The sequence below is a fragment of the Spermophilus citellus genome (genome assembly GCF_964194105.1).
Source record: "Spermophilus citellus genome assembly, chromosome: 2".
Taxonomy (NCBI): Eukaryota; Metazoa; Chordata; class Mammalia; order Rodentia; family Sciuridae; genus Spermophilus; species Spermophilus citellus.
Window position 1 is genome coordinate 23,126,446 of NC_138183.1, and position 15,932 is coordinate 23,142,377.

The following is a 15,932-nucleotide window of genomic DNA, read 5'->3' on the forward strand; positions in this document are numbered from 1 at the left end:
CCAGTTCCAGTAAAGTATAGCAATGTCTCTTGACACCGCGTTTGCCTCCTCTGTTTATAAAACAATCACCATCAATACTTCCTGGCCACACGTTCTGAGCCCAGAGGGGCTGGAAGTCTCACTCCTGGGGAACACTTTTCTGGCACCTCTGCTGTGGGCAGTTGGAGCCCTCATTGTAGTGTGGCCAGGGAGAAGTCCAGGATTCCCACTTGGGCTTTGCTGCCATGGGTGGAGGTGAGGCGTTTTCCTGTGGTGTTTGGCTAAGAAAAGAAATATTTGTCTAAAAGGTTTTTTTTTTTTTTTTTTTTTGTCTTGCCAGGCTGCCTTTTTTGTAAATCCTCTGGCTAAAGATAGCAGGCTTTGGTGGGGGCTTTTCTGGTCTTGTGCCTGTTGGAGTTTCTGTATTGCCAGCTCTTGTCTCCAGATCTGAGGTATTTAAGGTAATTAGAAAACCCTGGGGCTCCCCAGCATGCTATTCCTGGAGTCTTTTCCCTGGATGATCTACCTTCTCTTCACCTCTCATGGTCAGCTCCTGCTTGTTTTGTATGTGATGTTCAGGGGGTTTAGTTGTTATTTAGTAGAAGGAGGAAGGAAGAGTGTGTCTAGTCCATCTCCCTGGAAGGAGAAATCAGTTGACCCAAATGAATATATTTCCTATTAAAAATAAATAAAATTTAAAAGAGTGCAGTAGAAGCAGTAGAAAACAGTTGGAATCTTTTAAATGAGACATACACGATGAATTAGAAAATTAGATTAAGAAATTTACTCTCTCTCAAAAGAAAATGATATAAAAATAGTACAGTGAGAGTAAAGATAATGAGGTTGAAAGGAAGACCCAGAACATGCATTCTGACAGAAATAAAAACAAAACAACAACCCAGAACTGGGCATGGTGGCAAACACCTGTAATCTCTGACTCTGGAGGTTGAGGCAGGAGGATCCCACGTTTGTGGCCAGCCACAGCAACTTAGTGAGGCCCTGTCTCAAAATAAAAATAAAAAGTAAAAATGAAAAAAGGCCTGAGGATGTGCCTCTGTGGTTAATTGCCCCTGGGTTCATTCAATCCCTGGTACCAAAAACAAAACAAAACAAATAAACAACAACAACAAAAAACCCCTAGACTTGAAAAAATGAAGGACAGTTGATGAACGAGAAACAGTAGGACATACTTGAGAATTCACAAAATTTAAAAAAAAATCAATAAAAACATTTTCAAAATATAATATTAATGTAGGGAGATAAAGTTTCTTATCAACCTGGTTAACTGTTAAATTTGATGGTAGTTAGCTGGAGTGTGAGAAATGGGCATTTCCACACATTGCTGTTGGTTGTATAAATTCTTACAAAATTTCCACAGGGTAATTTTGGAACATATGTTAAAAATCCCTAAAAATGTTTGTTGAGTCTGACCCAATTAATTTTATTATGGGACCCTAGGAAAAAACATATGGTAGTAGTTTAGCTATAATATGGCTCATAGCAGCTTGTTATATAATAGCAAAAAATTAGACACAATCATTATTAGCATATTGGTAATATTTACTGAGTATCAGGCACTTTCCTAAGCATTTTTGACATAACAACAACCTATCAGCTACGTGTTATTATTATTCTCTCATTAATCAATTAATCACTGAGGCAGAGAAGGATTAAATCACTGCTGGGATCTGAGTCAGTCCTAGGTCCGACTTTATCCACTGCTTATCTAGATAACACATATGCTACATCTGTACATTGATTTATTATATAGGTATTCAAATAATGTTGCACATATTTATATTCAAAATATTTTTAAAGCTTCAAATTTAATGATAATGTAAAACTATCAGGTTAGCAAATAATACAAGGCAATTTTGGAAAAAGATCTAAGTAGAGATTTTGAAAGGGCAGAATCTAGAATCTAGGTGTCAGAAACTCATGTCAAAGGATCAATGGTTTTTCCTTTAAAGCTAAGCTATGTCGTCTCCGAGTCATTTTGTTAGTTATATTGTGAATATAATGAGTTATCTATTAATGGTTAATCTCAGCATATTCTAGGTAAATTCACATTTACTGTATTAAAGAAAAGAGATTTTTAATAAGAAACTCTAAATTTTCTCCAAATTTCTCTAAGATTGTATGATTGGATGCCTCCTTTCTTCCAAAATTATCTCAAGCATATAAAATTAAAAACTATATTTTCATATTGCTTTGCAAAGCTGATTTCATGATTAGAACTGTGTTTGATAAAGTAGTTTTCCCTAAAATATCAGAGGCTTATTATTAAAAATTGTCTTAAATATGATTTCTCCTCAGGCATTTCCTATCTTTCCTTTCCTTGTTAGACATGGAATTAATTTGTGTTCTTGACTCTTTCAGAATCACTCCTCTGCAAGTCTTTCTCTTGCATTCAGTTATTTTATTCCTCATTGATTCTCACTTCTGAGTGAAGTTTAGGGAACAGACTTACATTAGGGTGGTTTCTTTTTCAAAGCAACCCGAAGGCTGGGCGCGGTGACACATACCTGTAATCCCAGTAGCTCAGGAGACTGAGGCATGAGGATCACAAGTTCAAAGACAGCCTCAGCAACTTAGTGAGGCCCTAAGCAACTCAGAGAGACACTGTCTCTAAATAAAATACAAAAAAGGGCTGAGGGTGTGGCTCTGTGGTTAAGCACCCCTGAGTTCAATCCCTGGTACCAATAAAAACTAACCTGAGCAGAGTGATGTGGGACAGAATGATGAATCTCCCGTGAAGGTGATCTCTGAGTCAGAACATGACTTAAATGAGTGAAGATAAAAATGATTACATGACACTCAATGAACTTTCTTAAGCTCCTTAAATATAATACCTGCCATAATTTAAAAACTAAGATAGCAACAGTAGAGTTGACTTTATATCATGCTTGGTCCATGCTTGGGTAAAGCATCACTTGAAACAGGAGTGTTATACTAACCCCCATATGGTCAATGTTGCTTTAAAAAAAAATTGGAAAGCAGTGTCGTTGCCCACACTTCTAATTTTAATCACAGCTCTAAATAGGCAGGAGCACACCCATAAAATGATAGTGTGTATCTAAGTTCGGTGTTTTTTGTGGTTGCCATCTCTATGACATAACCTTGGTGCAGGTGGTTTCTTTTCCTATGGACAAAATTCTAAATATGGTGCATGCTTTCCAGAGGCTATAGTTTGAAGAAGGGTAATGAAGGCCAGTTGTGTAATTACAGGTATGATGATAATGTTTATAAGAAAAACTATCCTGGCTGAAACTCTCAGAAGTTTTTTTGTTTTGTTTTGTTTTGTTTTTTAATGGAGAGAGACCCAGTAAGGAAGAATTACAAAAGTTTAGAAGTCATTTGATTTTTTTCTTTCACCCTTGTTTTACCCCATATTCAGAGGACATGATCGTTTAAAAGGCAAGGCACATGAATCTTTGTTGATAATGATAAGAAATGCATCGGTAAAGTCTTTTTAAATTAGATTCTCACACCTATGGGTCATTCCTATTGGGGTAGTTTTTGTATGTCATGATTCAGTACCAAAAGCCGTGTATGTGTGCTTGTTTCTGTGGTGATCTATACCAAAGTAAAAGGTCTGTAAGTGCATGTATCTTGATGACCAGGCTATTTAGATCTAAAACAAGTAAAAGAATGGCAACATGAAATGTTCTTGATATAAAGATTTAAATCTATATGGACAAGGCAAATCTTCACCTTGATAAAGAACACTTCCATTAAAATGGTGGAATGAGCATAGTATTGTGTTCTCCCAAGTGCTCAAAAAAGTGACACACAGACCATGTTAAAAAGGAAATATCCATATCAGGGCTGGAAATCATGAGTAGGTAAATGCAGCCAATTTGCAGGAGGGGAGGGATTTCTTTCAACTGTAATAAAACAGATGAAGTTATTGGAAGCTGTTAAAAGAGGCACGATCTACCCTCTTGAGAATAAGTACCTAAACCAGCAGTACCCAGTTATTGCAATGGGCACTCAAACTGGAGAGAAAATTTAAAGCTCTCACTCACAATAAGGAGTTAAACATGTGAGTAGGATATTGGGGAGAGAGATTTGAGATAAAGATAAAAATTTCAGCATATAGGTGATTTATACCAGATGAGACCACTAAGGGTGAGTATAGATAGAAGAGAGATGTTGCCCAAGGAAAGTGGGATGTTCCAACATTAAGAATCTGAGGGAAAGAGGACAAAAAGAAGGATCCAGACAAGAAGATTAAAGACAAATGAAGACTAGAGATTAACTGTGAGTGAATAGGTAATTCCAGAGAAGCTTCTGGATCAAGATGGTGAGCTGAAACTAAGTATTTCATTGAGACAACAGTGAACATACATGAATAAGAGTCCATCTATGTACACTCTGAAAGCAATCTAAGCACCATCAGCTTGACAAGTATTTTGAAAGCAGAAAATATCTCAATGTTCTTATACATTGATAATGCAGGATGCAGGAAATAGTGAACTGCTGCCTGCAGTGCACATAAGCCAGGGGTCCATGGAGGTGGGAAGTGATTTCACATGTATAAAGACTCTGAGCCGGCAGATACAGACAGCAGGGGTTGTCAATCAGGATGGTCAGCTAGAAGACTGCATACAGAACAGGTGGACCAGGGGGCTTCTCTGATAGCTTGAGTACCATGAACTGATTTCTGAATAACTTGGAATATCTGCCTGAGAAGGATCCTTGGTGGAATACCATTGTTCAAGGTATTTACATGATCATATCATTGTAGACATCTTGTTTTGATTTTTTTTTCATGTTTAGAATTAACCTATAGTCAAAGCATCCAAATCTTGATTTGGTTAAAGAACAAAATGCAAATGTCACAGATCCTGTCAGCAGACAAATAGCTACATAGATGACCGACATTGGGATTAGAGGGAGAAGTGGTGAAGGGAAACATGGAAACTCTAAATTTATCTTACAGAACCCACAATCAATGAGTAAGCCTTGTTTCAGTAGATTTGTGAGAGTCATGATAAACAATGAAATTGATACAGAGAAGTTAACTGACATCTCAGGAAGTGGAGAGGGGTTTGAGTAAAAGTGCTCCAAACTGCCCGTCTTTTATGAAAGGAGATATTTTATACCTTTTTGAATTGATCAATTCACAAAGAGAGATGCAAGCACATTTGTTAATTGCAGCAGTAATCACCACCCTAACTAAAACTAGAAGTGGGCAAAGTGGTCAGTACATAGGCATGGGCTAGAGATGCATGGGAAGAGAGGATCTCTTGTTTAATTTGTACCCTTCTTAGGAGTCTTTTTTAAAAACCTGTGTATGTATTAATTTTATAAACAAAATACAATTATTTTAAAATAAACTAACTGTATTAATCTATTTTTAAATGTATGTCTTTATTACTGCATTGTACTTTTACATAATCGTGAGGTTCCTTTTTGACATATTCATACATGCATATAACATGATTCGCTCCATTTCAATCCTAGTTCTACCCACTTCCCTTCATTCTTTCCTCTCACCAATCCCCTTCCTCTATTATGTTGATATTCCTACTATTAATTTAGTGTTTATTTGGTGCATTAGAGTTATATATAATAGTGGAGTGGAATTCATTGTAATATATTCATATATGCACATATAATAATCTGGTCAATTTCATCCTGCAGTTTCTTTTTATTCCCATTCCTCCTCCCTCCCCATTAATCCTCTTCCTCTCTTACACTGTCCTCCTTTCTGTCTTTATAAGATCCAGTTTATTTTTAAAAATTCCTTATTTCTCTCTAGTTTCTGCATATGAGAGAAAACATCAGACCCTTGACTTTCTATGTCTGGCTTGTTTTACTTTGTATGATGTTCTCCAGATCCATCTATTTAGCAGCAAATGAAACAATTTTGTTCTTCTTTATTCCTGAGTAATATTCTGTTGTGTACACATATTTTCTTTATCCATTCATTTATGGAGGAACACCTAGGCTGTTTCCATAATTTGGCTATTGTGAATTGTGCTTCTATCAACATTGGTATGCATGTATCACTATAGTATCCTGATTTTAGTTCTTTTGGATAAATTCCAAGGAATGGGATAAATGGGTCAAATGATGGGTCTATTCCTAGTCTTTTGAAGAATCTTCATACTGCTTTGCAAAGTGGTTGTACTAATTTTCAGTCCCACCAACAATATATGAGTATATATTTCTCCCAACATCCTCACTGGCATTTATTATTTATATGTATTCTTTCTTTCTTTTTTGTCTCCATCAATGTTTTATTATTTTTAAAATTTGTTACAATTAGTTATACATGATAGCAGAATGCATTTCAATTCATTGTACACAAATGGAGCACAACTTTTCATTTTCTGGTTGCATACCATGTAGAGTTGCACCACATGTGCAGTCATATATGCACCTAGGGTAATGATGTTCATCTCATTCCACCATCTTTCCTACCTCCATGCTGCCTCCTCTTCTCTCCCTCCCATTTGCCCCATCAAAGTTCCTCCATTCTCCCCATGCCCACCCCCTTATGGATCAGCATCCACTTATCAGAGAGAACATTCAGCCTTTGGTTTTTTTGGGGATTGGTTTACTTTGCTTAGCATGATATTCTCCAACTCCATCCATTTACTTGAAAAATATCATTTTTAATTCTCTTTTAATGCTGAGTAATATTCCATTATGTAATACGCACCACAGTTCTTTATCCATTCATCTGTTGAAGGGCATCGAGGTTGGTTCCACAGTTTAACTACTGTGAATTGAGCTGCTATGAACATTGATGTGGCTGTATAACTATAGTATGCTGATTTTAAATTCTTTGTGTATATGCTGAGGAGTGGGATAGCTGGGTCAAATGGTGGTTCCATTCCAGTTTCTCTAAGGAATCTCCATACTGCTTTCCATAGTGGTGGCACCAATTTGCAGTGCCACCAATGATGTATGAGTGTACCTTTTTCTCCACATCCTTGCCAACACTTATTATTGCTTGTATTCTTGATAATTGCCATTCTGACTGGAGTGAGATGAAATCTTACAGTAGTTTTGATTTGCATTTTTCTAATTACTAGAGACGTTGAACATTTTTTCATATTTTGTTCATCAATTGTATATCTTCTTCTGAGAATTGTCTGTTCAGTTCCTTAGCCCACTTATTCATTGGGCTAGTGTGTGTGTGTGTGTGTGTGTGTGTGTGTGTGTGTGTATGTGTGTGTGTTCTTTATGGAGATTAGTGCTCTACCTGATGTGCGTGTAGTAAAGATGTTCTCCCACTCTGTGGGCACTCTCTTCATATTATTGATTGTTTCCATTACTGAGAAGAAGCTTTTTAGTTTGAATCCATCCCATTTATTGATTCTTGATTTTACTTGCATTTTAAGAGTCTTCTTAAGACTCTTAAATCCGACATGATGAAGATTTTGGCCTACTTTTTGTTCTATTAGGTGCAGGGTCTCTGGTCTAATTCTTAGGTCCTCAATCCACTTTGAGTGAGCTTTGTGCATGGTGAGGGATAGTGGTTTAATCTCATTTTGCTGCACATAGACTTCCAGTTTTCTTAGTACCATTTGTTGAAGAGACTATCTTTTAGCTAATGTATTTTTTTTTTGGCACCTTTGTCTAGTATGAGATAACTGTCTTTATGTGGGTCTGTCTCTGTGTCTTCTATTCTGTACCATTGGTCTACATGTATATTTTGGTGCCAATACCATACTCTTTTGTTACTAGAGCTCTGTAGTTTAGTTTAAGGTCTGGTATTGTGATGCCTCCTGCTTTACTTTTCTTGCTAAGGATTGCTTTGGCTATTCTGGGTCTCTTGTTTTTTCCAAATGAATTTCATGATTGTTTTTGCTATTTCTATAAAAAATGTTGCTGGGATTTTAATTGGAATTGCATTAAGTCTGTATAATGCTTTTGGTTGTACGGCCATTTTGACAATATTATTTCTTCCTATGCAAAAACATGGGAAATTTTTCCATCTTCTAAGATCTTCTTTGATGTCTTTCTTTAGTGTTCTGTAGTTTTCATTGTATAGGTCTTTCACCTCTTTGGTTAGGTTGATTCCCAAGTTATTTTATGTTTTTTTTTTTTGAGGATATTGTGAATGGGGTAGTTTTCCTAATTTCTCTTTCTGAGGGGTCATCACTGATATATAGAAATGCATTTGATTTATGGGTGTTAATTTTATATCCTGCTACTTTGTTAAATTCATTTATTAATTCTGCAAGTTTTCTGGTGGAGTTTTTTGGATTCTCTAAGTATAGAATCATGTCATTGGCAATAGTGATAGTTTGAGTTCTTCTTTTCCTATTAATATCCCTTTAATTTCTTTCATTTATCTAATTGCTCTGGCTAGAGTTTCTAGGACTGTGTTGAATAGGAGTGGTGAAAGAGGGCATCCCTGTCTTGTTCTTAGAGGGAATGCCTCCAATTTTTCTCCATTTAGAATAATGTTGGCCTGGCGCAAGGCTCTCCCCTGCTTCTGCAACAAAGTGATGGCTGTTAGTACACCTAGCAGGGATATCTCTGGTGTACCCAAGCCTGTAGAAACCTTGGTAAGGGTCTTCCAGCTCCTGGCTGTTGTCCCTAATTAGAAGTCACCATGTCCAGAGTTGGTGGTGGGTAGCGTCAAACCTGTAAGTACCTTGATTTAGGCTTCCAGCCACTGGCCAGTGTCTCAAGATAGAAGCTGCCCCAACTGAAGATAGTGGTGGCAGCAGTAGGGGTAACCTGAGTTGGCATTGGAGGTGTCCCAAGATGGTGGCAACTACTTTTAGATATGGAGTTGAAAGGGCAAGTCAAAGAATGGCTTTGGGCTGCCTGTTTGGAGATGCTATAGTCTATTTCTTTTGCCATAATCAAATACCTGAGGCTGAGTACTTTGGCTATGGCTCCCTGGTTGTATCATAATATGTTACAGAAACAAAAAGGGAATTGACTTTGCAGAAGGGGCGAAATGGATGGGAGGTGATCTTGCTTTATAACACCCTCATTGTAAGAGAAGTAACTCACTCCAAAAGATGATCCCTATTGTTTTCCGAGGGTGATACCCCCAAAGACCCTAATACCTCCCTCTGGACCACACTTCTTAAAGGTTCTGCTACTTCTCAACACTGCCACACTGGGGACCAAGCTTCCAACGCTTTGAGGGACATAATGAAATTATACCCAAACTATAGCACCAACCACAACTACATGGAAACTCCCAAGTTTATGAAAACTATCATAATGCTAAAGTAAGGCTAATGGAGAAGAAAATGATAAACTTTTAATTTTATGAACTTGCAAATATTGGCACAAATAAGTGTTAATAAGTCAGATTTGGTAGTTAAATATAAGATTGATGTGACACACGCAAAGATAGTGTATTGCGGGAATACAAGGATATCTCAATTTCAGGAAATCAACTCATACAATTGCGCATGTTAACTTATCAGTTAGGGAAGAAACCATTATCATCTAAATAGACTGAAAATTCAGCATTCTTTCCTGGTTAATAAAAACAGAGTAAAAGACAAACGGATATCCAGTTTATACATTTTAACATGATAGATATGGTTTAAACATGTAGAGCAAAATTTAACTCCTTAGTATATGAAGTGCTTTTACAAAGCAACAAGAAAAAGATATACTGAATAGAAAAATACAGAAGACAAATGACAAATCACTTGTCCTCAAAACATTTAAACGTGTTCAACATCATCAGTATTTAAAGAAAAGTAAGTTACTAAATAAAAAAATTTAAGCTATTGCATTGACAATGATTAAAATGCTAATATTCTTGACATTGGTGAGGTTGAAAGAATTGGGCCCTTTTATCTGGATAGAAGATGTATACATTGATAAAATAAGGAAAGTAATTTCCAAATTATTAAAAACCTTTAAAAGTATATATACCCATTAATCTAGAAATTTCATTTCTAGAAGTTGTATTTTAATAAATCACTTAAGAAAATGGTCACAAAATTTAGCAACAAGATTAATTATTGAAATGTTACATTTATAAGTGAAAAATAGAAATTACCAAATATGCAAAAATATAAATAATAGTTACATAAATTATGATAAATCTATAAAGTAGAATAACATTAAATCACTAAAAATAATATTGTGCATAACATTTGTGGATATAGAGTATGTTTAAGATACATTAAGTGATAAATACAAAGCTTGAAACAATATAACAGTAAGATTTGTTTTTGTTTAAAATTATCTATTTAGTTACCTACCTACCTATCTACCTACCTTAAAAAGTCTATAAGACTATTTATCATGATGCTAATGTTAATAACCATCAGATGGTGTTTTTTCATTTTTATTATGGTTTATTATTATTGTGCATAATATATTCTTATTCTAATATTATCTAATATTTTTTAAAGATAAATAATTATTGCTTTTACAAGATAAAAGCAAATATTATTTAAGGTAAAAATGTATATATTTTCTCTCTTCTGTACAGTATACCAAAAGGGTAATATGCTTTTTTATAAAAGTAGTTTTACATTTGAATTAGAAAATGAGTTCAAAAAAGTGGGTTGTTGGTAATTACCAGAATAAATACTATAAATGACCTGGGAATAAGGAAACCCCCGCTAGTAATTTGAAAGCTAAAATTAAAATGAGATCCTCTTTATTTATGCCCAAATAGACAAAAGACTTGTAAAAAAGAGAATATTAATTCTCTATGGCAGCCAATGTTTAGGGCTCTGACCTTTTTGTATAATTAGAGATGAAAACAATATTTCTAGAGAGCATAACAAGGCATAATGAAAATATAATATAGTGTACGCTACGTGGCCCGGACATTTCCTTTCTCAGAATTTCTATAGAGATATAGTTACGGACATGCATAAATATGGATGAGCATTACAATATTTTTCATAATAGTGAAAACTGAAAAAATATTGTGTGTTCAAAATATATTGATTAAATTATGGTCTAGCCTCAACATGGACTAGTACTCAAAGATTAACTGGGATTTTTGGAATAATATTTAATGTTATGGGACAGGTTCATAATACACTGGAAAGTGAAATGAAATTGTTCTTTTTCTGTTCCATTTTAATACTGGAGGATGTATTTTTGGTGTCATGTACCAAATGACTTATACTCTTGCCACATTTGATATTGGATCATTTGCGGAAGGAGGTGGCGGTACTGAGGATTGAACTCAGGGGCACTCGACCACTAAGCCACATCTCCAGCCCTATTTTGTATTTTATTTAGAGACAGGGTCTCACTGAGTTGCTTAGCGCCTCCCCTTTGCTGAGGCTATCTTTGAAATTGCAATCCTCCTACCTCTGGGATTACAGGTGTGTGCCTCTGTGCCCGGCATGATACTAGACCATCTTAAAACACTTGTTGATGCCTTACTGATGTCTGTCCTGGCATTTGGTAACAGTAGCTCTATGCCTTTCTCTCATCTCCCTTTTTTAATTTATATGATGATTCTACCATTGGAAAAATCTTTATTTAAAAAAGAAAGCAGCACTGGTAAGTAGTACCCCACATTCCTGCCATACAGAACATTAGTATGAGCACTATGGACATAGACCAAGGATCTTAACTTGAAAATGCAATAAGAATTCAGAAAAAAAAAAAAAACATGACTATTTCATCTATTGGACGTCTTGATTAATTTAAATTTGCAATGCTGAAATACTTTTTGGGGGGCTGGTCATTAAAAAGACTTGGATAGGGAATGGAATAACATGAAAGATAGAGCATGGATTTTGGAACAACCTGAGATTACAAGTCACCCCTATAGTCACCTAAGTTCAGCTGTTTCTGTTGGGAAAAGTATAAACGGCAGCCGTACCCCAGAGAAAAAACCCCAACATGGCACCTAAGGACTTCTTCTTCCTACCTTCTTCTTTTCTGCAGTGGCCCGAAAAGTTCCCGCCCTTGTGAATTCTCCCGCCGGCGCCAATTTCAAATCTCGCTGGCGGGGAACCTTAGCCCCAATGAGAACTAATTCCTGGGCGCGGGAGCTGATATCTGGAAGAACTTGCCAATAGACGGGTGGCCTGCCATTTATCTAAGCCCTGCCATCTCCCCTTTAGTTCTATATAAGCACACAGCCTTTTGCAATAAAATTGGAATTCTCCCGGCGAAGTGTCTTTGCGTGGGGAATTCTTTCAGTTTCCTCTCAAACCTATGGAAGCATAGCCAAGTGGTGGGTGAGCACTTGTCCTTTTTGGATGATACACTGGGCTATATTGTTCTGTTCCGGTTACAAACTGTCTCTGTGCCCCTTTCTTCATCTAAAAAAAATGGGTCTAAAGATAGTGCCTACATCACAGGGATGTTATGAGGTTTAAATTAGTGTATTTGAAGGCCTTAGAGTATACTCAATATACACTAGCTGCTATGATAATTTTTATTAGTACTATTACTATATTGGGGTAAATGGGAGATCTAACTATCAGTTTTCAGTTGCTTTAAATATTTAATAAAATTGAGTGACTTTTATAATATTTGCTTGCTTGCTCACGTACTGTACTTACCTATATTTCTATGATTCTTTTGCCTTGGAATCTTGAAAACCCCAAAGATAGAGAATCCATGAGGCTGTAGAAGCCAAGAGGAAGAGACAGGCAAGAAAGAGCAGGGAGTCAGGAAGGGAGGAGGGAGCAGAGAACAGCTCACAGTGGCAGAAGACAGGCCTGGGGCTGTGGAAACCTGGTTCTGAAAGACAGTGGGATATCTGGAGCCAAGCTCTGTGGTAGCTGCTCTGAATGACTGCCTTGCCCTGCTTTTCTGGAATTTAACTTTTTCTAGTGGCCTGACTTCCCTGTCACTACAATAAACCTTTAGCATCCAAGCAAACACAAAGACAACTTTGAAATTTGCCAAGTATACACGACCCATATGTGAACAATTTAAAATACACCATGGATATCTCCACTGAATTTCCAGATGTGCTTGGTGGCCCTCTCAACGTTTCTATGTGGTGGCTTCTTGATCTTGTTTGGACTCAAACTGCAACTTGAGTCTTTATCCAGCCCTTTGGATGACAATATAAATTTTGGATTTTCAACTTTGACTTTAAAGATTTGGTCTAAAGACTTAGTCTCAATACTAAATCTGAACTCTCCTGTTGATGAATCAGAATTGTGAGTAAGTTCCTCCCTGCCATTGTTATAATCCAGGGAATTAGCTCAAATGACAGGGAGATCAGATCCTTGACAGCTGGGCAGTGATACAGCTTGAGTAGTGGGCTGTTGGGTTGATAGTAAGAGGGTGTACAGAGGAGGGATTTAGGAAGTAAAACCAATAGGATACCAGGATTAAAAGAGAGGGCAAAGTCTAGGGTAATTTCCATCTTTTTGTCTTGGCTGTCTGGAGAGACTATGAATAAGGAGGTTTTTTCCCACCAAGAGTCGAATCGATGCATTTGGCAGATTTGGGGGACATTCAGGTAAAGTTTTCCAGTAGTCACTTGGAAAATTCGATTTCAAGAATTCAGATTAGGGCTGGAGTTGTGGCTCAGTGGTAGAGCGCTTGCCAAGCATTCGTGAGGCCCTGGGTTCAATCCCCAGCACCACATAAAAATAAATAAAATAAGGCATTGTGTCCAACTACAACTAATATATATATATATGAATTCAGATCATTTCTTCCTTTCCCAAACTACCAATTAGTTTGAAATAAAGCAAGGAGGTATGGAGCAGACGGCTCTTTTCTGTTTCCTATTTGCTTATTTTAGGAGAACTGGTGTTCATGCTGTCTCAGGAATAAACTCTTACATTTTGTGTTGAACTTAGATAAATATATATTATGTGGGGCTCCACTGAGAAGCATCAGAAATCTAAGTTCAAGAAGCTTTTGTTAAAAAAACAAAATAACATATAGCAAGATAGGTGAATACACTGTGCATAAACATAGGAAGTAACACTATGTTTATGCTATGAACAATTGAATTGGTTTCTACAAGAAGAATGCACAAAAACATCAGTTTTGAATTTTTTTTTGAGCCACAAGAACATATTGTAACACCCCATATCATACATCATGGTTTGAGAAATTTAATAGTGGCAACAAAATTTGAAATGTGTGACTTCAAAGGCACAAATAGAAAGAGATAATTTTAAAAAGATGTGTATGTACCAGTATATATAAAATATGTGTTTTTAATATTATTATTTCTTCTAGGTGCTTATTGTATATATGAAATAAAGGAGAAAAAAAGCAGATAAATAACCAAAAAAGTACAGAGAGGCCCAGAAAGAGGAAGAAGATAAAGGTTAAAGCAAAGTAATTAAATTTTCAAAGAAAAAAGAAGAGTGATAAATTGCCATTTTTTTTCAGAAAAAAATGTAGAAATAAAATAAGCAGATTATATTCATGATAAATGCACACTAAGGAAAGTCTTAGCACTAGAGGAGCCAAGATAGAAGAAGGAACTAAGAATAACAGTAAGAATAGAGTCTTGCTGGTTTGTCATTTTATTCCTTAGAAACTCTCTGACAATAAAATAAAGCACAACTCTAGAATACAGACAAATATAAAACTATCCATTAAGTGCAAAAAAAGAAATTCAACCAAAACCTAGAGCCTGTCTTTTGGTGGTTAAAAAAAAAAATGGTTTCTCCTGCTTTTTCAATTTCTGAACTTGACCTGATGTATCATGTGATACACTACTATTACAATGGACAGGAATCAACTCTATCAAAAATGAAGCTCTGAATCCCACTTCCTATAAAATTTAATACAATAGAGTCTTCCTCTGCTGCCAGCTAACTCAGGAACTGAATTCGATGATACTCTTTCCTGTACAATGTGTGATACAAACTTTTCCCATGAGGAAGAGGAGTTCTCTCCTGTTATCTGACACATTTCCTAGCCTGTGTTTCCAATCATCAATTCCAATGGTTCTGTCCACCTAGGGGTTCTGTGCTGTCATTCCCCCTGCCCCTCTGGGAAACAAGAGGCAAGGGATGTCTACTGTTACTCTTTCCCCTCTGGGCCTGGTGGGCCTCTGCTGTAGCATTCCTCTGGCTCACTGAGTCTGACAGAGACTGCAGCATTTCATCTGAGAACCTTCAACCTTACACTCCCACTGTTCCCTCTGCCCTCTCACACATGCGTTCCAGAATTCGGTGGATGCTGGGGAAACTGGGCCTGTCTGCAGGCAGCTTGCTCCAACACAGACGCATGAGATTGTACAGCTCCAGGGGGCAGTTCTCAGGGCAGGAGAGGATGTGGCCATCCCGCACATAGTAAATGACCTCCTCGTGGGCCATCCCATAGTAGGGCTGCAGGCCATAGGAGAAGATCTCCCAGAGGACCACACCATAGGCCCACACATCTGACTCTGTGGTATAGCGGTTGTAGAAAATGGACTCTGGTGGCATCCAACGGATAGGGATAGCATCATTCTCATTAGCTTTGTAGTAGTCTGCTGAGTAGATGTTCCTGGAGAGGCCAAAATCTGCGATTTTCACCACCATGTTCTCACCTACCAGGCAGTTCCTGGTGGCTAAATCCCGGTGGACAAACTTGCGCTCGGAGAGGTAAGCCATGCCGGCTGCTACCTGCCGGGCAATGCAAAGCTGCTCAGCACAGGAGAGGGGTGGGGGTCCTGGACTGGAGACCTGAGCCCTGGTGGACAGGTCACTGTGACTGAGGCTGCAGACAGTGTGAGGGGACATGCTGCGGAGGAACTCGTTGAGGTCACCGTAGGCCATGTATTCAAAGAGCAGGCACATAGGCTTCCCAATAGCACAAACACCTGCAACCAAGTAGCACACTCAGTTAGCTGGGTTTCCAGAATCACACAGTGGAAAAAGCATTCCAAAAGCAAATGACCAGATGGGAAAATATGGGGCCCTATTTTTTTTTCTTTGTTGACAGCATTATAATCAAACCTTGGCCCTCCTCCTTTGTTTAAACATCTCCTGTTTACCTTTGAAGATTCAACTTCTTTGTTATCCTTCTTAGGGGGGCCTCAGCTCCTGACCTCTAGTCTCAGA

General features: G+C 37.3%; 1 protein-coding gene and 1 long non-coding RNA gene across 5 annotated transcripts in view; both read right to left on the reverse strand.

Annotated features, from left to right (window-relative positions):
* LOC308642952 overlaps positions 1-15,932 on the reverse strand; it is a 1,001,730-nt gene that overhangs the window by 543,957 nt on the left and 441,841 nt on the right. The gene's annotated exons all lie outside the window — the stretch shown is intronic.
* Positions 9,228-15,932, reverse strand: part of MUSK (muscle associated receptor tyrosine kinase) — a 114,851-nt gene continuing 108,146 nt past the window's right edge. For all 4 annotated transcript variants that reach the window (XM_081279674.1, XM_081279673.1, XM_081279671.1 and 1 more), the window contains one exon: positions 9,228-15,691. In XM_081279674.1, coding sequence (XP_081135800.1) covers positions 15,009-15,691 — 683 coding nt within the window. In that variant the 3' untranslated portion in view covers positions 9,228-15,008. The remainder of the gene's footprint in view (positions 15,692-15,932) is intronic.